The following is a 26,121-nucleotide window of genomic DNA, read 5'->3' on the forward strand; positions in this document are numbered from 1 at the left end:
TATGGCCTGGAGGCACCACAGCAACATCCTGGAACACACGTCACTATGTACGTAAAGTCTCAGTGTATTTGTTCAGGTAACAATATATGTTCTCCTCTGATTTATTAAGTGATGATGGACATCTAGATTATTTAAAGCTGTCAGAGATGTACAACTGCTTCAGTAAAGTAGTAAAACTAGAAGTTACACTTTGGTTTGATAAAGCCAGGTTAATATAATGAATACATTGTTGTTCTTTTTTATATATCATTCAGGTCCAAAAGTAGACTGCTTGGGAAGTCCTAAAAAAGTCTTAATTTAGCCTTCTGTGGTTCATTAGGATGAGCTAGTCATTTATTTGTTATTTGATGTTAAAGAGATTAAAATAGGTATATTTGAGACAGACAGAGTGATACAAATTAAGTCCACATTTATTAATTTATTAATGTTTCTCTTTGGCTTTTTTCCTCTGCCACCATTTTTTGTTCATTATTTAGTCACTCTCATTAACTCTTATCCTTATATTTTACTCTCTCTCTCTCTCTCTCTCTCTCTCTCTCTCTCTCTCTCTCTCTCTCTCTCTCTCTCTCTCTCTCTCTCTCTCTCTTCTCTGTTGAGATCAGCATGTTACTCTTGATATACCAGTGATTCTGACTCCTTATGTTCTCTGGTCATGTCTGATTCATCTTGACGCCCTACTTCAAGTTGGGGTCTCATCTCTTGGAGGATGGCTGAGGAGGATGCTGAGGAGGATGACCCATGCGACCGGCCTAGAGATTCATGGGACTGCTGTGGATACACTTAGAGGCCATGAGGTGACATTGGACTGCTTCAATCATTTTTGCATTCGGGTCTCTGTCATTGAACAGTTGATGGCTTTACCAGAAAACTATAAAAACTATAATGAATTCAGAAATTAGGCTGGTGCTTTTACTCTGAGGTTAATCAAATGCTCCTGGTTATATAATAGCACTTGACTATATAGTACACAGTTATAGTAGGGAATTATTTATATATCACATTCTCCGGTGTCACCCAGGTGAGGACGGGTTCCCTTTTAAGTCTGGTTGAGTCAGGCATCTCAAGTAGTATTGCATATGGTTTGCTCATTAGGGATCAATATACATATAAATATACATTTTAAACTTGGTTGTGAAAATTTATATTTTCCTGTAAAGCTGCTTTGTGACAATGTCCATTGTTAACAGCACTATACAAATAAATCTGAACTGAATAAAAGAAAAAATAGAGCAAATGTCCTAATCCAAGATGATTATGTATTAGCTTGCATCTTTTAGGCTTGTATGAAGACAATGTTACTGTATGCGTTGACATTTTTAAAATGGTCTGTATGGCCAATACATCTGACATGCCACACAGATCAGAAACAATGTGAGATGGCTGAACGATGGCTGATTGGAAGGAGAGAGTCAACATTTGTTAGGGCTCACTGTGCAAGCAGAGATAGGAACCCTATGAATTGTGAGCACCCCCTGAATGACACCTATGACGAGAGTGCTGTCACATCCAAACCATTTACAATGATGGGTTGGCATGAGCGATATTGATCCATCGAGAATAGATGGCCCTAAAAGATATAAAACTGAAGTCCCTTCCCACTGGCAGGAAACAAAGACTCAAGGGGTCCAAGATTCTGTCAGTATGCTGTCTGTGGCACTGCTCTACATTTTGGCTGTGGTTTTCCCAGCATTGAATGCATTACCTTTATACTCAGATACAGCTCTGACACCACACGAAGGTAAGTTCAGACAGTTTCTTGAACTTTCTTGATTTAATTTCTGAACTGTCTGAACTTTCTTGATTTAATTTAATTTCCTCTGAAACATGGAAAAAAAAATTATATATATATATATATATATATATATATATATATATATATATATATATATATATATATATATATAACATCAATATAATGACATTTTATTGTGCTTGAGTATATAATATTTTCACATGATGATGCTATTACAGTGTTGGTTTAATTACTGGCTGTTTTAGGAGGCTCCATGGAAAGAGATATGTTTTATGTCAAATGTTATTACAATTTAAAGCTTAGTTCAGAAGGTATTGGACTGATCAGGTTGCCTGATAAGTAAAAAAAAACTAGATACAATGTTCAGAAACACCGCATATTCTAGATTGATCATACATACCTACATTTAGCCTGAGACAAGATGGATATTTAGGGGCTTGTTTAAATATTTTAATAAGTTCAGACTTCCAGAGAACTCCATGCCTCTGAAGCTCTGCAAAAATGTATCCAGTCAATTCATTATTCATACAGTATATCACAAATTATATACTGTACTTACCAGGATATTTATGAGTGTCACTGTTGCTATTAGCCAAAGTTAGATAATATATTTACACCAAGCTTATGTATGTTTACAGACCTCCTTCAAAAACTGGTGACAGAAATAGAGGATGATCAGAGCGATGACGTAAGCACACAAAGAGATGTCAAAACCATCTTTCCCATCTTGCTTCACCAGGATAGAGACCGGGACACTTGGCCTAAAGGTGAGAGAATGAGAAAAGTAGAGGTTTAGTAGAGTAGTTTAGTATTTAATATTTTAGTAAGTAGCTCACTTGTATTACTTTTCACCTTTTACTGTCATTTCAATCTGGTGACTGCTGCATGTTTCAGGAGAGAAAGAAAATCTCCAGCAGGATAAAATGAACCACATGGTAAGAAGCTTTCGATGTTGTTGTCTCGTGTCTTTTCCTTTCACGTGATTCTTCTGCTGATTATGTAACATCAAAAAAAAACAAAAAAAAAACTATCTCTCAGGTGGATGACTTAAAGGAAGTAGTCAGGAAATTAGCAGCAGCAGATAACCTGCGCTCTCAAGGCTTTCTTCGTTCCGAGCAGAACTTACCCAAACCCAACAAGAGAGGTCAGACTTGCTGCATGATATGTGCAATGGTTGCTATATCTCGATGAATAATAAAGCACTGGCTATTTATATTTCTAGAGTTCTTATATATAATGAGAACATAAAAACATCCGAGCAGGTGCCTAATCTTATCATCAAAGGCCTGGTGTGTGTGTAGGTTTTCATTCCAATCCAGTAGCAGCCACACCTGATTCCAATGACTTTCAATAGACTCAGGTGTGGCTTCTGCTCAGTTGGAATAAAAATCTGCAACCACACCGGAACCGTGCGCATAAGACTGGACACCCTGTGTGAGACTGTAGAATGAGCCGTAATCATAGTCTGCAGTAGTGAAACCAAATATCCTGATGTGCCTGTTTAATAAAAAACAATTAACAGATTGCTTGCTTTTAGGAAAAGAAAACAAAATGTACAACGCTTTCTCACAGCTTTCACAGTATTTCTGATGTGCTTCCAATTACAATTGATTTGCACATCTTGAATGTTTTCTTTTAGGAATATTTATATAAAGATTCAAATTTACTTTACTACGGTTTTACACTATAGTGCAGAAATATCATTTCTCTTCTTTTTAATGAACACCACTTTGTAACAATTCTCATAATTGTACAAAAAGATAATGTTTAAGCTTGAATAGTTTTTATTTAATAATATAAGATGGATATTTATGGGCCTGTTTAAATATTTTCAAGTTAAAACTTTCACAGAACTCCATGCCTCTGAAGCTCTGCAAATATGTCTCATTATTTTTAAAAGTAAAAAATACTCAAATTTTCATCTTTACCTGTTTTGCATCACTCTCCATCCATTTCTCTTCAAATCAGTAACATGTATTCATTTAGCATATGCTACAAAGTTCTAAAAGATTTTTCTCCAGTGTTTTAGCAGTGTTTTAGTCTGAGATGCTTGCTCTAAGTTGAATTCTCATAACTTCACATGAATACTTAAGACTCAAGTTGTAGTTAAGGTTAGTTCTTCATTAGCTGGTGATTAGTACATGCCTTAACTCATCATTAATCCATATTTAAGAAAGTAAGTATTCATTCAGGTATTAGTGCAGGTTTGTGATTACTTTTTTTGAAGATTTGTTACTCTAATCTCTATCACAATATTATATCAAAGCAATATATTGTCATACTGCAAGAAATTCCAAACAATGAAGCTCTTTTTGTCTTTATCTCTCCCTAACAGCCTGTTTCTGGAAGTACTGCGTAACAAACTAGCAGTCCTGTGGGAATTACAGTCACCAAAAAAGGTCACATTTGTCTTCTCCCTTAAATATCAACCCAATAGCCCTTTAACAGTGTGTATTCTAATTTAACTACAGCGCATTACCTGAACACGGATATATATTTTTAAACAAAATGACTATATCTAGTGTCTGTAAACATGGAGCTTCAATGAGGCCAACACTGTGTCTGTATATGCTATGAACATTTTGTCTGGCAAATTTGAATCATTACTGTATTTCTTTATTTCTGTATTTTTCTGTCAGCAGTACATCTGTATTAAGGTCTGCATGTTCATAAACACACAAAGATAATAGCGACAGAAGCTTTTATTTCTCACATATACATTACAGCACAGTGAAAATCTTTTGTTGCGTATCCCAACTTTGGAGATTGGGGTCATAGCACGGGGTCAGCCATGATGCAGATCCCCTTAAGGAGGCCCTTAACCCACACTGTGGAGTAGCAGCTTGACAGTGCTGGGGTTTGAACCCCAATCCTCTAAGCAACAACCCAGAGCCTTAACCACTTGAGTCACCACTGCCCCTGAAGATCATCTAGATGTGCACAATGTTGTCAATATGTATGAAATGAGTATTATTTCCTAATTAAAATTGTGAAATGAAGTGTATTTGACCTTTTCCTTCAGTAACAATACGTTGTTTGATCTAAGAATAACCTTTTCCTGTAAAAATTGTTGACGAATGCTGAATAACTGAGCTATGTACAGAACAGGAAAGTTCTGTTTAGGATTATTTAGAAATAAGTACGCTTAGTTATGGTACAGTGTTTTAACTCACTGTTATCTTAGTGTGTAATTTTATAATAATAATAGCGTAATACGCGTATACATAATACTTTGTATATACATAAAATGTACATTATTAGGATCGAATAGATACATTCTCAGGAACAAAAGGGTTCAAGGTTCTTTGGTAAAGTTAACAAATGTGGATTTCATCTTCATCTTCATTTTTGTCAAATAAAAACTCTCTTTTGTAGAGCTTTACAAAAGATTCCCCCAGAACAATAAACAGAAAAGAAAAAAAAGGTAAAAACATTAGATATACGTATGTACACTATGGACAAAGCAAATCACACTTGATGTACATTCAATTGGACCTATTAAACAGGCTTACACAAGAGATAATGCAGGGTTAATCCGGAAATATAAAAATTATTCAGGGATTACTGTTTGAAAAATATAACATGCCAATATGACAAATGAAGAAATTATTCATTATTAAAGAATTAGGTTCATGGGCTAAATGAGTTGCAAACCATTAAATGGTAAAGCAGGACAATTAACAAATATTTCAATATCATATCAAACTCAGTTTTTTAAATGGAAACCTGACACTTTATTTAATTTAAAGCTATTTACAAAATTTAGGCTGAATGTCCTCCTTTGTATATAAAGTGGAAGGTAATGCATTACTGTCTTGACACTGCTGGAGATTTATGTCCTCTTGCTAGCAACACTCAAATAAGCTTTCTCAATCTCAATGTTGGCTGGACAAGTCTGACTGAACTCCTCTCTCTCGTATGCGTTCTGCAAGTAGCGATGGACGCCGGTGAAATGAGCCGGGATCTCAAAGTTACAGTATTTCTTGGCAGCAATCTTTAAATATAGAGAAAATAAAGAGACATTACATTACTTTTGCTTTACGTTACATTGTCTAAATCTACACCAAGAATATACCAAACATTAAGCACACCAATCTTTTTGAAACTTAATGCTGGTCATAATAAGTAATCTATCAGGTAATGTAACTATTCCATGATACATGTAAAGCATTTCAATTTGTCTTTTACTTCACCCAGTTTGTCTCACCTTGATCACGTGTAATTTGGGCAACAAGTTGCAGTCTGCCAGCGTCAGGCGGTTGCCATCCAGATACTTTCTCTTGGAGACAGCAATGTCTTCGGTGGAGTTGTGATCTATTTCCTCTGGCAGTGGTGTGTTTAGATAATTATCAAGGCGTTTAAACTCCCTTAGCAAAGCCTGCTCTTGTACTGTGTAAACAAAGAATGAACAAATGAATCTTATTTGCACTTTTATCCAATGTGTCAGAAGTATTCATGCAATTATCCAGGCAGCAATCATGTGGCAGAAGCACAATCAGACGATGACGTAGATACAGATACAGAAGGTTTCAGTATATGTTCACATCCAAGACTACAAACTGATCTGAGGCTACAATGCCCATCTACAGTGCTCTTCTAAACTGGACTGGATTGCAGAATGAAAGTTTATCAGATCTTCAACTGAGCAGTTGAATGAGCCTGTGCCTACTGTAGTATCAAATTCCTGGTTTTGGCTGACAAGAGAGAAATCCTCCAATTTTAACATGTTGTGAATTCTAATACAAGATGGTATTCGATTGTATTAACTGGGTAGTACCAAAGTCTTCCTGTCAGCCTGAGCCATTCTACTCTGCCCACTCTCATAAACAAGGTGTTTCCCCTGGCAGGACTGCTGCTCACTGGAACATTTTTGTTTTCACATCGTTCTGTGTAAACTCTAGAGATTTCTATGAGTGAAATTCCCAGGAGATCAGCAGTTAATATACAAACCAAACCATCTGGTACCAACATCCCTGCCTATGACTTTAATCCAGTCAAGTAATTACTAAGATCCTTTCCACATTCTGATGTTCAGTGTGAACAGAAACTGAATCTCTTCAGTTGCATCTGCATGAATTTATGCACTGGGTATGCAGGTGTGCTCATAAAGCAGTGTGTGAGTATAATTTCTAAAAGTAAAAGCCACAAGAAATCATGTTATAAAATGCCTGCATTTCTGCATGCATCCTATAATTATACTTACTAGATTTTAGGTGTAAATAAATTACTAATCAATCATTTAACTAAATTTTTTATTTAGTTGAATGTAACTGACCTCTGTTGTTTGGACTGTTCTTGATGAAAGCAGAAAACTTGGCAAAAATGTCAGCACCCACATCAAATGACTCTTTATTCAGCGGACTGAGATGAGGGTATCTGAGGGCAGTGCAGAATAGATTGTATGAGATCTGTGTGTTTACGTGTACTGTATTTGTACAGTGTGGGAAATAATTATTTGATCCTCTGCTGATTTTGTAAGTTTACCCTTTTACAAAGAAATTAACAGTCTAGAATTTACAGTATAGTCATCTAGAGGCTGTTATTTCTGCTTAAGGAGGCTCTACTAAATATTGATGTGATTTTTCTGTTGGGGTGCCCAAATTTATGCACCTGTCTAATTTCGTTTTGATGCATATTGCGCATTTTCTGTTAATCCAATAAACCTCATTTCACTACTGAAATATTACTATGTCCTTCAGTTATTTGATTGATCAAAATGAAATTGCTGATCCAAACACCCAAATATTTATAAATGAAAATCTTGGAAATTGTCAGGGGTTCCTAAACTTTTGCATACGACTGTATATGGTAGGTTTATTTTAACACAGAGATTTAATATCACTAAAAAACCCATAAAAAACACATTAAAGGTTAGAAATAAATTGGTATTTGAACGTTCAAAATAATTCTTTGATTCCATACCACCAGCAAGCATTCTGACCCCCACAGACCGGTTATGTGTCAGTAACACATGTAGTTAGTCCTGTCCTGAGTATAAGTACTCTTAATTCTCAACTCGTTATGTGTATAAAAGATACCTGTCACAATCTCTTCCATCCAAACCTCACCAAATGGGCAAGACCAAAGAGCTGTCAAAGGACTACAGAATTGTTGACCTGCACAAGACTGGAATGGGCTACAAGACCATCAGCAAGAAGTTGGTGAGAAAGAGACCATTGTTGGTTGGAATAATTCAAAAATAGAAGAAATATAAGATAACATTCAATCACCCTCGCTATAGAGCTCCATGCAAATCTCACCTCGTGGGGTAAAGATTATTCTGAGAAAGGCGGGGGAAGGTGAAGGGATCAGCCCAGAATAAGATGGGACCACAGTCACCAAGAAAACCATCGGTAACATACTTCACCATAATGGATTGAGATCGTGCAGTGCCAGAAAGGTCCCCATCTCAAGAAGGCACATGTACAGGCCTGTCTAAAGTTTGCCACTGAACACCTGAATTATTCAGAGAATGCTTGGGAGAGATGAGACCAAAATTGAGCTCTTTGGCATCAACTCGACTAGCTGTCTTTGACAGTGGGGATGGTGTTCTTGGTTCATATTCAGCATTTCTCTGCCTCCAAACATGGCGGTGGAAACATTCTGCTTTGGGGCTGTTTTTCTGGGTGTACAGGAAGACATTACTGCACTGAGGGGCCGATGAACAGGCCATGTAATGTAGTATCTTGGATGAGAACCTCCTGGCCTCAGCCAGAACACTGAATATGGATGGGTCTACAAGCATGGCAATGACCCAAAATATACTGTACAGTACGGCCAAGGGAACAAAGGAGTGGCTCAAGAAGAAGCACATTGACATCCTGGAGTGGCCTCGCCAGTCTCCTGACCTTAGTCTCATAAAATTGAATCTTCAATCATAATCCCTGAAAACCCATCAGGATTTGGAGAGTATCTGTAAAGTGGAGTGAACCAAAATCCCTCCTGAGATGTGTGCAAACCTGATGCCAACAAGGATTTCTCCACCAAGTACTATGTCATGATTTGCTTGAGAATCAAATACTTATGTCACTCAATCGAATACAAATTAATTTATGACCATTATTTTATGTTTTTTTGCTGGATTTCTTTGTTGATATTCTGTCTCGCTCTGTTGAAATAAACCCAGCATAAAAATTATGGACTTTTCATTTCTTTGTAAGGGGGTAAACTTACAGGATCATCAGGGGATCAAATAATTATTTCCCCCACTGTATATCTATGTTATTTATACAGACATGGAGCATTGATTTAAGTGTATATTCAAGATACCTGGGAGGGGCAAGGGTTGCCTCCAAGAATTCCTCAATCTTAATGAAGTCAGTCTTAAGAGCACCGTTGTATAGGAGGAAAGGAGGGTTGGTCCCTGGAGCTAAGTCCTTCAGCTCCTCTGGCTTCCTGCACAGTAAAATCAGAGGAGACATTCAGTGTGTGACCTACAGGGTGTGGATGAACTCATCAATCATATGGTGCACTTATTGGTTAGCATTTGTTTCTAAATCAGGCCAGTGATGATTAATTAATCTTTCACATGTTTGTTATTCATTAAGCGACGCACACGGATGTGGGAGAGGCTGCTTATGACAGAATGACTGAGTAACCTGATTTTATTTGCTTAATGCAAACAGAAATACCAAAAGTAAATAATATGGGCATGACAGCCATTCTAAAATGCATATCTATGGAAATCTCCCAACCTGATTACTCGAATAATGTAATAACTCATAACTATTTTGAATTATTAGGGTTAGGGGCAGCACTTACTTTCTCATATCGACTGTAGTAACTGTGAATTTGACTCCTTTTAGCCACAGTACCATGAAGAGACTCTGACAGAAGGGACAGTTTCCCACATTCTCTCCATCATGACCTGCCTGGAGATACAAGGGGCAAATCTGTGTTTAATGCTGTAGCCAGACACACAGGCTCTCACATTCATACACAAGAAATATCTCTTAGCTTTGGTTTAGCTTTGTTCCCATGGAACATGGTTTTGATTTAATTCCTAGTTATTAATTACAGGATAAATCAACATTTCTCTTTTCCTCCTAATTCAGTCTATTTTATAAAAAATCAACTTTAGTCCTCTCCAAACACATTTCCTCCAAAAGAGGCAAAATAAACAAACACCCAATCCAGAAATGTTGGCATGTTTAATAGGAGTAAGTTCTTGTGCAATATTTCAGTTGAATCATTTTCTGGAATCTGGATATTGTGTTTCCATCCAAAAGTTTCCAAGCTCTGAGCAATAAAAAATTGACATGTGTAAGTGCAAGCACATGTGCGTGTGTCAGAATTGGCCTCACAAAGGGGAATGGGCTTTCCAGCATTTGCCTGTGTGTGGTGTGTGTTAGATGATAAGATGAAACCCCCCTTATCTCTTGAGGTGTGTATGTTGTGATAAAGAGCAGTGTATAAAAGGACAGTTACACACTACACACTACTAAGCAACTACGGCAACATAAAGACAGGACAGCAAACTGCCACATTTAGAATAAAGATCTTAGCCTCTAGACACAGAGATCACTGATCGAGGTTGACAGATTTCAGCTGCAGTCATTCAGCATTAAAATTTGCAGGCTTTTCTGTGTGTCTGTGTTTCTATTACTTTTAGACTACAACTGATATAAACCGTCTTGCACTCAAGTCGCCATCAGTGAACAGTTCGAGAATGTTAAAATAGACTACATGTTAAAAAGGAAACATTTTCTGTACAAGGTTACATAAGGGAAATTATCTATAACCACACACAGAGGGAGATGAGTTTCCTTTTGAGTCTGTTTTCTCTTTAGGTTTCTTCCTATTATTGTCTCATGGAGTTTTTCCTACCCAGTATCTTATGTGGTTTGTTCATTTGGGATGAAATTATACATTTTTAATTTCTGTCCTGAATTTATTATATTTCTGTAAAGTCTTACATTCATCCATTTTCTCAAATCAGTTTAAAGTACTGTACAATTCTGTCAGTATAACAAACAATTCTTGTCTCTCTGTAGTTTAAAGTAGAGCTGATGCTGTTCATCGTATCTGTTAAAGAGAAATGTAAGTGTACTTAGTTTTGCCTTAGTAGATCTTAATAAGTAAAAATATTAAAAGCAACATAGGGATATTTCTTTAACAAATGTTTTTTTCCCCTGCTATATCTCTTGAAAATGTAAGAGACAAATATGGATGAAAGTAAAAAGCACTGACCTTTATAAACAGCTCAATGCTTGGTTCTTTATCCGGTTGCAGTGCCATTATTTTCCACAATCTGGATTCTTCTAAGCTGAAAACTTTACAGCTGTGATCTAACAAATTAGCCGTAACCAAGAGGGAATAAATAAAATCAGTCCCCACAAATATCTGAGCGCAGAAGTTATTTGACTGAGAGATGGCTGCTCGGGGATCTGCTCCTTCAACACTTTAAGTCTAAGGGGGAGGGAAAGTGGAATGGGTGTGGCATCGACTTATATAAACCAGCAGCAGTTTTTAAAAATAGCTCACATTTCATTACACAACTCGCAATTAACAAAGAGTGAAACATCAATGTGTTTCAAGTGGTCTTATATCCTGTTCCCTAAAGCCATCTACACTTACAGTAACATGTGTGCTATTTCTGGTCCGGTCTGGGTCTCAGTAACACTACTCTCAGTGCCTGTGACTCCAAAACAAAGCTTCCACTATGTCTGACCACAATGCCCTTCTCTTTTACTTAGTATAATTAATTTTAATGGAAAAAGAAATACAATGAAATGAAATTCACAACAAAACTAGCTGGTGTAAAGAGGTTTGATTAGAATTTAAGCTAGATTTTTGCTGTTGTTGTTTTAGTGTTCTAAGCCTCCCAGAAACTTCTTTCAAATGGGCTCTGATCTCAGCCATGAGTCATGCAGAGGGTGATGGTGATGGGAGTGGGAGCTGTGCATGTGAGTGTGTGATCAATGTTAAGAAACTGTTGCTCACTGGAAGAAGAAGGAAAGAAAGATAATTTAGATATAAAGAGGGAACGACTGAGTCATTGATGAGGTCTCGGGTTCATGATTCAGTGCTTACTTAGAAACTACAACTGAGAATCAAATGTTTGTAACCTGTTACCATGGATACCATGTAGACTGTACTTTTACCTTTTGACCTCAAATGCATGAAATTTACTGGAGATATGTTATTTACATACTTTACAATTTGGGTTTCATTTCTTGCTAAGCTCCATGAGCAAAAGTCAGACAAGCGTCAAAGTTTTGTAAACTAAAATTGGATAGTAAGGAGTTTCATTTCTGCTTTGAAGAAGGGGATTTGTTGCATCACTGTGGGGATTTCACAACGGTTTGAAAAACCGTCCCAGTGGACAACGAAATACCCTTCACGAAACAGAAACAAAATATAAATATACGCAATGGCAAATAGAATATGATAAAGTTAATGTTTTTGTATTCATAGGCTGGAGGGGAACTTCCAAGATGTAATGTAAGATTACAAAACAAGCCCTTAAAATGGAAATTACCAACAAATCCTGGAAATGAAACAAGGCCACACTCAGACCAACACAGGAAGCAGGATATGGCAGAAATTACTCTTCGCTCAGTGTTATCCCCTGCCCCCACACTTAAAATAATATGTGAGCATTAGCCCTGTGTTGATTTTAAATCCATGCTTCACACTCCCATGGAAATTAATAATCAAAGCAAATTACTTTCGTGAAATGTAACAGTGTTTCCATGGAGGTCCTAATGGCAGGTTTTAAGGAATGTGTCCGTGGCTCCCTGCAGTCAGCATACTCAGCATTAGTCATAGCAGAGGTCAGAGCGGGAGTATGGCTTTTTCATCAGCCTGCTCTTCTTCATGCTGCGGGAGAAAGTGCACCATTATGGACTCTGCTGATAAAGCAGTACACACTCTGAAATATATTAGTGGATCATACAACTCCCATGTATCACTGATAAAACTTAGGATTTCACAAGACCTGATACTCCACTCTTGCCTACCTGCATTGCAAATGAAAATTGCTGAATAAAAAAAGATAAAAATATCTCTTTGACCCAATAACAATATAATCTTCAGACTGTTGACCTGCTCAATGTCAGTAAAATGACACACACTCCAAAATGTGCCAGCCACAGCCATCAGTGCCTGTGAAAGAGGTCTGTTTTTCTCTTGGTACAAAGGCATCATTGAATGCTTTGTCCTGGTCAGAATACAGAGAGCGACAAACAAATAAGCAACCTCGTAGAGTTAAATCTAGACCATTATGTGACTCCTGCATTATGTCGCGTTCATGCAGCTCTAGCTTGTCCTGGTATTTCCTCGGCTTCTTGCTGGCTATCAACTCAAACCATGCCTGGTCCGCTCCAGATTTCTTGGGTAAGATTTTCTTTCTAAGATACTGTGATAGACAAATGAACACAATACTGCAGCCTCTCAGGCACTTCCTGAAGAAGAGTGTTTGTTAAATGATTTATCTTTCATACATCCTGTGCCAAGTAGCTGTGCAGCTGTGCTGTGTCAGCTTTAGAGTAGTGACTGTCAGGGTCACTATCATTTTTTGCAACACATACCACTGAAGATGAGTTATTCAGGGCAACTTACATTTATCTGATTTATACAGCTGAACAATTAAGGGACAAAGGCGTTGCTCAGTGGCCAAGTAGTGGCAGCTTGGTGGCTCGGGGATTCAAACCCACAACCTTCCGATCAGTAGGGACACATTTGCTATAATCAATGTTAAAAAGATTCCAGAAATAAACTGAACTGAACTGAATTGAACATCTTTATCTCGCACCTCCAGAGTTTGATTCCCGCATCTACCCGCAACATGTGTGTGTGTTCACATGTTCCCTCTGTGTTTTGGGGTGTCCTCAGAGTACTCTATTACCTCCCTCAGTCCAAAGACATGTGCTGTAGGGTGATTGGCATCTCTCAAATGTCTGAAGTATGTAAAAGGGAGTGTGTGTGTGTAACAGTGCTCTATAATAGTTTGTCACTCTGTGCATGGTGGCCCCTGCACTGTGCCCAGAGTCCCCTGGATTAGGCTCCAGGTTCCCTGAGATCATGTGTAGAAAAAAGTGATACAGAAAATAGATGGATAGATAGATGAAGGTTGCTGAAATGTAATATCTTCTATATTAAACTATTACTGTTGGTGGTACAAAAGCCCCAGGGTTCCATGGTTCAATCCTGAGCTAGCTTCATTGTCGGTGTAGCATTGCACTGTGTAGTTTTGCACATTTCCTTCTACATCCTAAAATCATTCAGGTAGGTGCACTGGTTATCCTATATTGCCCCTAGGTGGGGTGTGTGTGCATGGTGTACTGTAATGGCCTGGTATACCACCCAAGCTGTTTTTCTGCCTCTGTCTCAGAGTTCCTTGAATTTGCTTTAGATCCTGTCCAGGATAATACAGTTAGGGAAGATGATGAAGAATAATAGTTTCTATTGCATGAGATGTTGTTTATTACATTTCTATTTACTGAACACATTTTTAGGTTGCTCTGCATACAAGTCAACTTCAAAATTATTTTTAAAAAGAAAAAAGACCAGACTGTTCTTTATTCTGATGTCCCACAATGAACTGAAAAACTGATAAAAGCAGTTCTGGGAACAATTTAATATTATACACCAATTATGTACCACACCTACAATGATAAGATAAGAAAGCAAGGCAGTTTCACAAGTGAAGTGTTATATTGGCATCACACGGCCATACAACGGACTAAATATGCAGCAATTGTAGTACACACCTTAAACGCCAGTGTTTAATTTGGTTTCGGTGCTCAAGTTGTTTGCTAACACAGTCAACACCTAAATCCCAGTTCAGCATTAATTATTTCTTTGACTATAGATTTCCTCCACACTGTGTTGAAGAACCACACGGCCCACGCATGTGAGGGAGAGACGCTGACCATCAGGTGTCCGTCGAAAACCTCAGTGGCTGTTTTGTCTGCATTCTATGGACGGCGAATTCCAAGTCAGCATTTATGCCCCAACACAAACGTAAATGTCACAGAGGAAAGCACAGAATGCATGTCCACCATCGCCATGCAGGTGTTTAATACAGGAAGAATGTTGAATAACAATTTGTACAAAAAGTTTCTCTGTTGTGAGGTAACATAATACTGCTTTCTTTGAATATAGGCCTCAGCTTCTTTTTTGTATGTGAGTAGAAAGTGGTGTCTGAGTGCCAGGATCGAAGGGCATGTCAGATTCCTGTGGTGAGTCCAGTGTTTGGACAAGATCCCTGCCCTGAAACCAGCAAGTATCTCCTGGTTTCCTACAAGTGTCGGCCCGGTTAGAGCACACACACAAACACACACACACACACACACACACACACACACACCCCCCACACACACACACACACACACATCTGCAAAGAAAATTTTCCCTCAAGGACTTTGCAATCAAACACACCCAAAAGTTTGGAAAAGCTTGAATTTTTCAAAAAAAAAAAAAAAACTGCAGCTTTTCTGTAGATAATCTACAATAGAGAGTAATGACCTATGTTTTCCCTGGTAGTGGTTTAAAAGAGAATGTGCTTGTAATTTTACCAGTTCATGTTGTTTTTCTCAAGAAAGAAAGCAAAAGAATCTTTTCTGTAGTAAAATCAATCATTTTATGCCACCACAATAAAAAAATCAATTCAATTCAATTGAATTTATTTGTATAGCACTTTTAACAATTTCCATTGTTTAAAGGCAGCTTTACAAGAGTAAAGAAAACAGAAGAGAGAAAAAAAGAAATAAATAATCCTTTTAATACTGGATGTATATTTGTATGATATAATGAGTCAAATCCTTGTTTTTCCTTTTCAAAGCACATCACCGCTTGCGGACAGTGTGTGAGAATGAGAAGCTGAGGCTCGCCTGTAAGAACGACACTGTACTGGCCATCTACTCCGCTACGTTTGGCCACCTGAAGCATGACACCCCAATATGCTCTGAAGACTCGTACCTTAAGCCTGACATAGGTCTGGGGACAAACAATAACTCAGTTATGACATCTAATGAACAAATTTTATATAGCAGCCGAGCCGGGGCTAGACTGAATATTTCCATCACTTTAAGATCTCTAAGGCTAAATGTGTAAACAATCCAAATCCAATCAGTTCTCTTATGTATACTTTGTGCATGTATTTTCATTTCAGAGTGCTTGTCTCCATCAGCTTTGCGAAGGGTATCACGGAAATGTCATGGCAGGACAAACTGCACTGTGCTGGCCAGTGTGCAGAGTTTTGGTGACCCCTGCTTCCCTGGAACCAGCAAACATCTGCGTGTGTCTTTCACATGTGGTGCGTTAAAAAACATAACACAGCAAGCAATGAAAAATGAGCACATTCACACAGCTTTGAGAAATTGTCTTACATCCAATGGCCTTGTTGTTGTGAATTCAGTTCCTAGGTATTTGCTGGAAGATATGGGACGTGGAGAAGCAGATCCTTTCCGAATCTCAGATTATACACATGGTAAGATGAAGAAGATGAATATTGAATGATTTAATGCAGAATTCTAATACAAGTAACGTTCAATAGTCAAATGAAAAAGTTTCAAAGGATTCATTAAATAATATATATTTATTGTTTTTTATTATCTTAAACCTACACCACATTTAAGAGCAAAGATATACAGTATAGGAATTGCCACATAATGTATGGTTGAAACTGTGATTATGCATGGGAGCTATGGGAAAGGGATTTTTTGTTGTTTTGGTTTATTATAAATGCTATATTTTACAATACAGTGCATACACAACATTACTCACACATGTCTTTAAATATATAAAATCTATTTTAGCATTGAATAGTGAATTATGAAAATAATACACACAACCCTATGCATATACAGATAAACAGTCTCACCAGGATTTTAGGTAGGTTTTTAATTAATGAATGAATGAATTAAATGGCCTTTTGTGGGAAGCTACTTGAATTGGTGAAACTGCACACAAGAGAAATTGCCTGATACCCCATATATTGTGGCATTATATATATATATATATTTTGCATTAATTTGTGCATGTCATAAAACACCACAGCAAGAGTCACAAAGGCATTGTATGTATTGTCTGGGCTAGATATGAACTGTAAAACTGGGAATTCCCCAATAAAGCTTTAATACTACTGGTATAGCATGGCATCACTGCTGGTCTCCAGTTCACAACCATATTTGGCTAATTACATGATTGATCAGTCGTGTGTCCCACTGATATTACATTTACAATTAACTACCCTACATTACCCTAATATATATTCACTGAAATACATCATAAATGTCATCATCATCATCAACATCATCATCTAATCATCATTATATAATCATCATCTTCATTATCTTTAACATTATAATTATCATCATAATCATTAGCCTCATGAGTGCTTATTGAAGATGAATGCATGTTTGACAGCAGTTGAAATCCCATTAAAACACAATCTGCTATTAAATATAAAGGTTTTTCTGATAGATGTGTTAATGACATTATATTGGCTGTACAGTGTAATATACTTCTTGGTCATGCTGACTGCTGAGGCTGCTTTCCCCCTCTGCAGGTGGCTGGTACACTGGCCCTGGTGTGTACAGACCACAAAACATTTTCACCAACACTATGGAAATCTTTTTCCAGATCCAGGGTAGGTTAGCTAATCTGGACCCTATGCATGCATACTGTATAAAAACACTTCATTTTAATAAAAAATACTTTTTAACAGGATTGTTTTCCTCCTTACTGACACCAGCAGTCAGCAATGGCCTTTCCCTATACTAATCATGTCAACATATAAATATATAAATACTTTATGTTTACACAGACCAAAAGTGTTGATCTCTTTTTGTCCATTCTATAAGGTCTTCCAGAGACAGTGGCTCTGTACTTTGTCTCAGGCATATGTGCTGGTTTGGTCTTCCTGCTGTGTCTGTTTGGTGTGAAATCTACCCTGGTGCGGGATGTGAAGGGCCTGGTATTGGATCTAGAGGATGAGATTAAGACTGCACGCAGATCACGCCATGGGCTGATCAATGATGACAATATCTCCTTAGATTCTTCCTTTCCTCCCATTACGCACCCTTACCGTGGAGCTAACATGTTCAACCCAGACATGATCATGACAGTGGTCGTGGAGGAGAAAAGAGATGAGGACAGGGACAAAGCAGAGGTTACAAATGGGGACATCTGGCCACACTGCAATTTCAACCCTTATGCCATCCATAAGACCAAGCTTTCATCTGCCTGACTTCAGATATGCACACACCAGTTATGGCCTTGCTTATTGTGCTAAAGATTTGAACAAACACAGTGAGATGTTTATTCATGTGTGTTGATTTCTTGTTGATTTCTAGTGAATTCAATCGCTTTAACACTCACTTATATTAATTAACGCAATAAAATTATATTCCCCTGCATTTATTTCACTACTTTGTCAAGTCTAGCATGATCAAGTATATACAATATTTCTGTTACTTTTGTGTCTATAACTTTCTACTGGATCTTTTCTATTGGGATACTAATGTTTATTTATTTGTGAGAATTTTTTGTAATTTTAATGTGACATTAAATGGGAAAAAAGAAAAACACTTCAAGTAGTAAATATTTTTATTTTTCAAAAACATTTAGATGGTTTCTTTTTGAATTTATACGTTTTTTGTTTTTAATTTCTGACAACACAATCTGACCAGCAGAGGGAGGCTTCTTCATTTATGTACGCAGCAACACTGTATTAGTAAATCAGTCAGGAAGGAGAAAAAGTATTGTGAAATACTGATATGAGATGAGATCCTGATCCTTATGTGACCAAAGGCATGTGAACCATAGTTGAATTATCCAAATTAGGAATTTATATCCTAAGAGTGACTACGCCACCCCCACTTTAGCAACTTAGTGGGAGAAATAAGACAACCCGCTCAAGCAATTCAAGTGAATGAATTAGAAGCCAGAGTACAAAGGAGTTTACAATTTATTTAACAGCAATGATAAAATACGAGCTTCACATATAAAAAGACTGTCAACAGATTCCCCCCCTACTGGTTCAGATTTAAACACCCACTGGGCATAAAGGAATGGGTTCTGGCATTTATTAAAAAAAGAATTAAACACAAAAATCACATCAAAAATAAACCTGTATGAAAAATATTCCGATCGCACCTCAAATCCAAAGAATAAACAAATAAGCAAACACCCAATACACAAGAACTCAATTCCTACACAAACCCACAGCGCAAACCCAAGTAGAGGGAGATCAAACTTAAAAAGAAAATAAATGGAAAAATACAAAAGGAAAGAAACAGTGGTTGCCCAATCAACAGCCAAAAGTACTCCTATAAATAAAAACACATTTAATACATTTCAAATAAAATAGAGCATCAAATATACACAGTATAAGACATGGGCATTTCACAAATCCAAATTACATACCTCCTTTTAAAACAGCCAGATTAACCTGGCTACCTCATTTGAAGAGAAGCTTTTACCCCTTTGTCCAATATGAACGAAGCTACAATAAACAGTTACATTTCAACATTACCATCTCTCCATATTACACAATAAATACCCCACACTTCAATAAGAATAACAGCAGCATTATTACCTGGCTAGTGATATCAGGTGTTATCGAGCAATTGGTTATTTGCTACACATCCTGTTCTGGAAAGCGGTGCGTCTACTTTTAGGAACTGTAGCAACACACTTAATTTACACGATATCTCGTAATTATACGTTCAACTCTTAAAACACCACTGCAGCATCTTTACCTGATACAGGACACCCCTTAAGAATGCCCAGCAATCACTAAAGTCGCTAACTCCACCAAATTGAAGAGGCAGAGTATCCACAGCGACCTTTAGGGCACAGGCATACCAGAGGAAACGAAATAGAACGATAATTTTTAACAAGATCGTATAACAGACTAGTCGCAGCAGTCCTTCCAACGCACACACATACCAGAGGGAACGGGATCAAACGATAGATTCTCAGTGTCGCGAGACTTTAAACACCTGTGTAATTATCCTACCCACCCTCTTAAAGCGAAAGTAGTCTCAATCCGGTCACACTTATGTTAAGACATAAAGCAGCTTGTTATATTACAGAGAAATATGTTTTCATTACTAAACTAAAAACGTTTCAATTAGGTTACTAATGAAATGATGAAGAGCAAAAAAAATCTATCTGTGATTTGAATTTAGAGCTGGAGCCACTGGCAGAATTGTGCTGTAATGTAAGGCATTACAACACAGTGAAAAAAATTTATAATGGAGTTATGCTGAAGAGGATAATTATGGAGCTTAATGCAGATTACACCTGGATAAAAAGGGAAAGCATTAGACTGATGACCTTAAGGTCTTGGGTTTCGCCACTGAAGATCATGTTTCCCAAACACTAAAAAAAGCACTTCTATCTTTCTATATTCCTGAGGACTCATTGACTGAAGACTCAATTTATTAACTGTTTATAGTCACATTTAATCTTGTGGAACAAACATATTAGTTTCTTGTAACATATGCCTAAGCAATGGAGCAAGAGTAGCTTCATCCCACTTTAATTAGAGGAGGAACAAACATACAGCATTACAGTATGTATTCTAGCAAAAAATAAATATTTAAATTATTGCATGAGGCTTCGTGAGAGTTGGTTAAAGCACTAGATAGTATTCTGTTTGTTGCATGTACTGTACAAGACAACCAAAATCAGGACGGAATTATATGCAATAATTACTGAAGATCAAGAGGACCGATTACCTGTGCAACCTGCTAGACTGCAGAGATCAAACCAGGATGAGCTTTGGATCCAGAGAAACCATGGAATCAGTATTCACAGGGCTGTAATATCTCTGATTTGGAACAGGTCCTGAATGTTTCCTGATTGTATATTGCTTGGTTGTTATTTTAGATGGAGTGTATTATCCCACTGCTGCTGCTATTCCACTGCCATATGGTTTAAATAAAAAAAAAATCTGCCATATGGTTTAAATAAAAAAATGATGTCTTTACTCCAGAAATAAACTCCAGAAATAGAGCGCTGCAATATACTTAACTTGGAAGTTATATAGCTGTTTATGTACAGACAGCATTATTTTTGCTTCTGGGTTAGCCACATTAGCATAAGTGTAATGTTCATTCTCTTATTGCTGTTTGTGTTCTCTCGCTGTCCTCTACAGGTAGTGATGTGTCTGTGTACTTCGCATCTCAGAGGAAGACATGAAAAGCCATAATGTTGAAATGGAGATGTTGGGCAAGTGGAGGCCCGCCCAAGTTGATGGAAGGCTAAACACAGCATCCAGCTGCAGTATGAGTCAGCTGTGTTAAGTCTATTATCATAGTGGGTGTTGCAATCTCTCCATGACTGCTTCATAACCTACATACCACTGAGTACATAGTGCATCGTACAGCGGATAGAAAATGTCTACACATCCTGATAAAATGGCAGGTATTTGTTGTGTTAAAACATGAAACCAAAATAAATGATGTCAGAACCTTTATTGTAAAATTGCACCCTATGTATTAAAGTGAAACAAAACAAAACAAAAAAACAATAAGAATTATTTTAGGGGGTTTCATAAGTGCACACACCCCTAAACAAAGACCTGCCATTTTACCAAGAGTGGGATGACTATATCCACTGTACCTATGCAGATTGTCTAAAATATTGAACATATATTTAGTTGGGGGTCAGGGCCTGGTGGATTGGCATTGGTATTATCACTTAATCAATGTGACATAATTATGTTAAGGATTGAGGACCAAAATAAAACTCACAATCTTCTAATCAGTAGTCCAGAGACCAAACAGCACAACCACTACTGCCCTAGATAGAAACAGTACATTTCCAGGGATATGTACCGATCAGCCATAACATTAAAATCACTGAAGCTAAAAGATTTCAAAATACTTAGCCATGTGTTAAGAAATGTGGTAAAGATGCCTTTAAACAATTTTTACATGAAATAAAACATGGATAAAGAGCATTAAATCACTAAACAAAATCAATAAGCATTTGTTTTTACATGAAATTGTACATCAGTAGTCTCAGATACATGTTGTGTCATTTTATATGGACATTGGCTTGTAGATTCTTCTGAGTATCTTGGTATCTTTGCCATTAAACCCTCGCATTTTACTTTAAATCATTAAACACATTTTAGTCTAAAACATGGCCTGTTGCAAATTTTATTTCTTTATTTATTTGTTTATTCATATTTTCTATAACATTTCATTTGGTTTGGAAAAGTATTGTCTGAAGAAGTGAAATGATTTGTTTATGGTCCAATTGTGCAGAAATCATACAATAAAACAAAAGTAGTACTACAAACATATTAAAAAAAGACTTTTGAAGAGAATTATATATGATGTGTCGATGTGTTAGAAGCAGGAAAAGTGTAAGAATCTGAGTGTTGTGATGTCTAGATGACGGAGTCAGAGCCTCTCCACAGCTGCAGGTCTTGTTCCTTGTGTGCAGTGGTTAGTACCTACTAAAAGGAAGGGCAGCCCAAAGCTCACTTATACTGTACATGTAGACAGTGAAAGTTACCCTGTCTGGTCCAAACCCACAGAAAAGCAAAGACAGAACAAACTGCTGGAGTTTGATGAAATGCACAGCACATCACAGTTTACTCTGTATGCCAATATACAGAGTTGGCTTTTTAAAACTGAACAGATTTTTTTTTTTTTTACTGACCAGTACTTTTGATTTTCAGCTTTTTTTTTTTGCATGCTCACATATGCACACAGCTCTGCTCTGCTCACAGCTCTCTCTAATTCATGGCACTTTTCACTCCTGACTTTATCTTTTCTCCAGCTCAATGACACAATACAAACATTAAAGCATTCCCTCTAAGCTGCAACTCATTTCGGGTTCATCCACACCATCCAAACCAAATATTTCAAAGACAAATATTTTAAGAAGCACAGTTACTATAAGTAATTAAAAAGCTGTTACAACAAAGAATAATGAAATTATATTGAGCTTACTGTAAGCACTATTGTTAGAAGTGTGTTGTTACAGAAAATAAATCAACATCATCTGACATCTGATTTGAGAACTAAACACTGCTGTGGTGTAAGTGAAGAATAAAACACAAGAACGTGTGCTGACGGGGTGATGGGATTTGGTTTGATCCAAAATGTACAATTTTACATTCACTAGTGCACTAAAGTGTTTTGTTTCTCTTATTCCACAGCAATTTTGCATCAAGTAATAAATGAAATGTGACTATTTATAATACTGTTTAATGTTGCGCAACATCCACAAGACAAGATAGTTCCTGTTAACTCTTTAAATATCAGTCTTTTTTTCTTTCCTGTGGAATTCATAACCTAAATGACACGTTTATTATTAGTCCTATTATTATTAGAATATTGTACAAAATCAACCATATAAGTCTCTGAGCAAGGGATCCAGTAAACATAACATTAGAATGTGTATAAATACAATACATACATCAATATAAATATTCCATCTATATCAAATATAAAATTTCTGAACAATAATATTAACAATTCATTGTGGTATAATTTAACATAATAAATTCTTAAAAAGTTATGGTGTTTCCATTGATAATCAGAGAAGATGAGGCTTAAAAAAACACTGGGTTCTACAGAACAAGAGTAAAACTGAAGTCATAAATTTTATATTCTGTTCTATATATATTTTTTTTCAAAATGCATATTTTCAATACGGCTTGTTCCTGAAAATATTTTGAAATTATTCATTGTAGTAGATATGGTGCGGCTCATATATATCAATCTTTTGTTCAAGTTGTGTGTAAATGTCTGCACAAGCAAAACTGAACTTCTGAAATTAACAAAATCTTTGGAAATGTTGATTTTCTTCATGCATATTTGTCTATATGTTGATAAATTCTAAACACTGATTACATAAGACATCTGAAAACTGGAAAATGTGAATATTGACATTCTCAGATTTAAATGTTACTTACCTGAAAAGACCAAGTTATGGATGAGATTATGGATCAAGTTATAGATTGAAGAAAATAATCTTGTTTCGTTTTACTTGTTTTTTATTCAAAGCTAAGTGTATTTGATTCTCTTACAGAAATACCTTGCCTTGCTAGAGCATGTGACTGAACTTATACTAGGGACTAAACAGCACCTTGTAGCATAAGACATACTGGACCAGTCATTTGGACTTTATCAGTAGGCTCAGTCATTTGGCTCTAATAAAATGCTGACTATAATACAGTGTTAAAAGAAACAGAACCAACAAAAACAATTTATTTCTGGATTCATTTCTGCTTTTTTAAATTTTTTTTATTTTGATGAATACTAAATATGCCATTAATATGAAATGACTGGGTTTCACAAAATGTAAGTTAAATTTGTGTCTATAACTTATTATAACTAATAAATATTTGAACTTGACAACGTCATTCATATATACACTTGAAACAGTCCCTCGTGATTTGATAAATAGAGGATGTTATTAGTTCTAGTCTTATATTCCATTCCATTCTGTTCTATTCTTCTATTCACTTCTATTTATACACACGTAAATAAGTGCAGAATTAGAATACAAAGGTTTTTTCCAGAATTTGACAAATTTCTCAAATAGCAAATTTCGTATAAATGCTTCTACGAAACTTCTAAAAAGAAACCTTTTCTTGTGCAGCTTTATAAATGAGGACGATTGTGTACATAACAGCGGCACTCGTGCACTATAGAGTAGAACTGAAATATAACAATCTGCGTAAACATGGCGTCTCATGTGGAGATTTTATTACTCTGCAGCCATAGATATACACACTAGAGGTCGCATTGTATATGGCAGTAAATTGGAACGAATGCGGCAATTGAGCCGCCATCTTGGTTCGGGGGACCCCCTCCTCTTAATGCATTAGCGTCAATGTAGGCAAAGAAATAAAATCACCATAAATCGTCATGAATGCGATTTCTATTTTTTTTTTTTTTGGTTTATTCCAAAGGTCACACGTGTATTTACCATTAAGTCCAAAGAAAATTTAAGGTTTTGATATTAAGATAATCTTTTTCACAATATAATGCATAGTGTTAGTAGGTGTAAGTTTATTACTTACATTCTTCTACTTGAGTAATCTTCAAATGAACAATCGCTACTTACCTTATAGCCTACTGCATGCAACACTGCTACAATGTTGTGACTATACATGTTCATTTAAACATTTAAATTCTATTGGTTTATTAAATATGATACACAAAGCAATTTGCAGGTGAAAGCAAATCACAAATTTGAAAGGAACATAATGTGAAAGTTAGATAGTTGAGGTGCCAAAGACCGTTCAGTCTTTTATTTATTATTTTCCTGCAATACTTTTGCCAGATTAAATAAGTATATAATAAAGTCACATAAACCAAAAGAAAAACAAAACAAAGTTTGACTTTGAGGCTGAACTTGTGTTACACTGCCAAGCTAACTGGTGACATCCTTCCAGGACTGTCAGCTGAGTTAAACATAAAAAAAAATGTTTACTGTCCCTGCGACGACTCTGTTTATCACTTTGGAATCTACAAACAGATTTAGATTCTGATTATTTTATTTAATGCCATGTCCGCAATCAAAAGCTATTTTCATGGTAAAAATTCTATTACAAAAACACAAATATCATAGAAATACAATAAAAACAAAACAAATATAAACAGCAAGTCATTCATTTTCTACCGCTTATACGAACTACCTCGGGTCACGGGGAGCCTGTGCCTATCTCAGGCGTCATCGGGCATCGAGGCAGGATACACCCTGGACGGAGTGCCAACCCATCGCAGGGCACACACACACACTCTCATTCACAAACACTCTCATTCACTACGGACAGTTTTTTTAAGAGATGCCAATAAACCTACCATGCATGTCTTTGGACCGGGGGAGGAATCTGGAGTACCCGGGGGAAACCCCCGAGGCACGGGGAGAACATGCAAACTCCCTGGAGGTGTGAGGCGAACGTGCTAACCACTAAGCCACCGTGGCCCCCCACAGCACGTCATATTATTTTCTTTGCAGCCCTGCGATGGGTTGGCACTCCGTCCAGGGTGTATCCTGCCTTGATGCCCGATGACGCCTGAGATAGGCACAGGCTCCCCGTGACCCGAGAAGTTCGGATAAGCGGTAGAAAATGAATGAATAAAAAAAAAAATCCAAACCATTTTTAGGCATAATGTCATTAAATATGTCCTTAAATGAATAACTTAATAAAAGAGCGTTCTGCTTGTGTTAAGTTCAGGACAATCTAATAAATTATGTTTGCCAGATAAGGAAATCTTACAAAACATACATAAAGTCGGGTCTTTTCACCTTTAAGCAAAAAAGCATGGGTCAATTTTTAATGTCCTTATTAAGAGCTTCGGAATCTACAAACATTGTTTGTTTTCCGAACTGTCAAAAACTAATGGGCACCTAGCATGGATTAGCTGCGGTCATTAACCAAG

General features: G+C 36.7%; 3 protein-coding genes and 1 long non-coding RNA gene across 7 annotated transcripts; 2 read left to right on the forward strand and 2 right to left on the reverse strand.

Moving 5' to 3' along the window:
- Positions 1–1,447: 1,447 nt before the first annotated feature.
- On the forward strand, positions 1,448–2,944 carry urp1 (urotensin-related peptide 1). The gene is made up of 4 exons (XM_047802342.1): positions 1,448–1,738; positions 2,392–2,520; positions 2,648–2,688; positions 2,792–2,944. The coding sequence occupies exons 1-4, from the start codon at positions 1,534–1,536 to the stop codon at positions 2,942–2,944; spliced, it is 528 nt and encodes a 175-aa protein (XP_047658298.1). The 5' UTR covers positions 1,448–1,533.
- On the reverse strand, positions 2,190–11,162 carry clic2 (chloride intracellular channel 2). Its single transcript, XM_027135948.2, has 7 exons — positions 10,943–11,162; positions 9,515–9,624; positions 9,023–9,148; positions 7,029–7,129; positions 5,961–6,142; positions 2,606–5,747; positions 2,190–2,514 (listed from the first exon to the last, which is right to left on the reverse strand). Exons 1-6 carry the CDS (start codon positions 10,988–10,990, stop codon positions 5,586–5,588), a joined length of 729 nt encoding a protein of 242 aa, XP_026991749.1. The 5' UTR covers positions 10,991–11,162; the 3' UTR covers positions 2,190–2,514; positions 2,606–5,585.
- A 1,620-nt stretch (positions 11,163–12,782) lies between these two features.
- On the forward strand, positions 12,783–18,260 carry si:ch73-335m24.2 (protein eva-1 homolog C). Of its 3 annotated transcripts, none has more exons than XM_027135947.2 (8): positions 12,783–13,090; positions 14,568–14,770; positions 14,890–15,013; positions 15,540–15,692; positions 15,870–16,013; positions 16,116–16,187; positions 17,268–17,348; positions 17,563–18,260. In XM_027135947.2, the coding sequence occupies exons 1-8, from the start codon at positions 12,835–12,837 to the stop codon at positions 17,946–17,948; spliced, it is 1,419 nt and encodes a 472-aa protein (XP_026991748.2). In that variant the 5' UTR covers positions 12,783–12,834; the 3' UTR covers positions 17,949–18,260. The 3 variants fall into 3 exon arrangements, with proteins under 3 accessions (XP_026991748.2, XP_047658296.1, XP_047658297.1); XM_047802340.1 differs by having other exon boundaries at positions 12,784–13,090; positions 14,568–14,719; XM_047802341.1 differs by lacking the exon at positions 17,268–17,348 and having other exon boundaries at positions 12,821–13,090; positions 17,563–18,257.
- A 29-nt stretch (positions 18,261–18,289) lies between these two features.
- On the reverse strand, positions 18,290–19,739 carry LOC113636056. Of its 2 annotated transcripts, XR_007138293.1 has the most exons (4): positions 19,462–19,739; positions 19,299–19,383; positions 19,127–19,205; positions 18,290–19,029 (listed from the first exon to the last, which is right to left on the reverse strand). It is a non-coding gene; the product is annotated as an uncharacterized LOC113636056 (long non-coding RNA). The 2 variants fall into 2 exon arrangements; XR_003438955.2 differs by having other exon boundaries at positions 19,299–19,735.
- Positions 19,740–26,121: the final 6,382 nt, after the last annotated feature.

This window comes from Tachysurus fulvidraco, chromosome 17, assembly GCF_022655615.1.
Source record: "Tachysurus fulvidraco isolate hzauxx_2018 chromosome 17, HZAU_PFXX_2.0, whole genome shotgun sequence".
Classification (NCBI taxonomy): domain Eukaryota; kingdom Metazoa; phylum Chordata; class Actinopteri; order Siluriformes; family Bagridae; genus Tachysurus; species Tachysurus fulvidraco.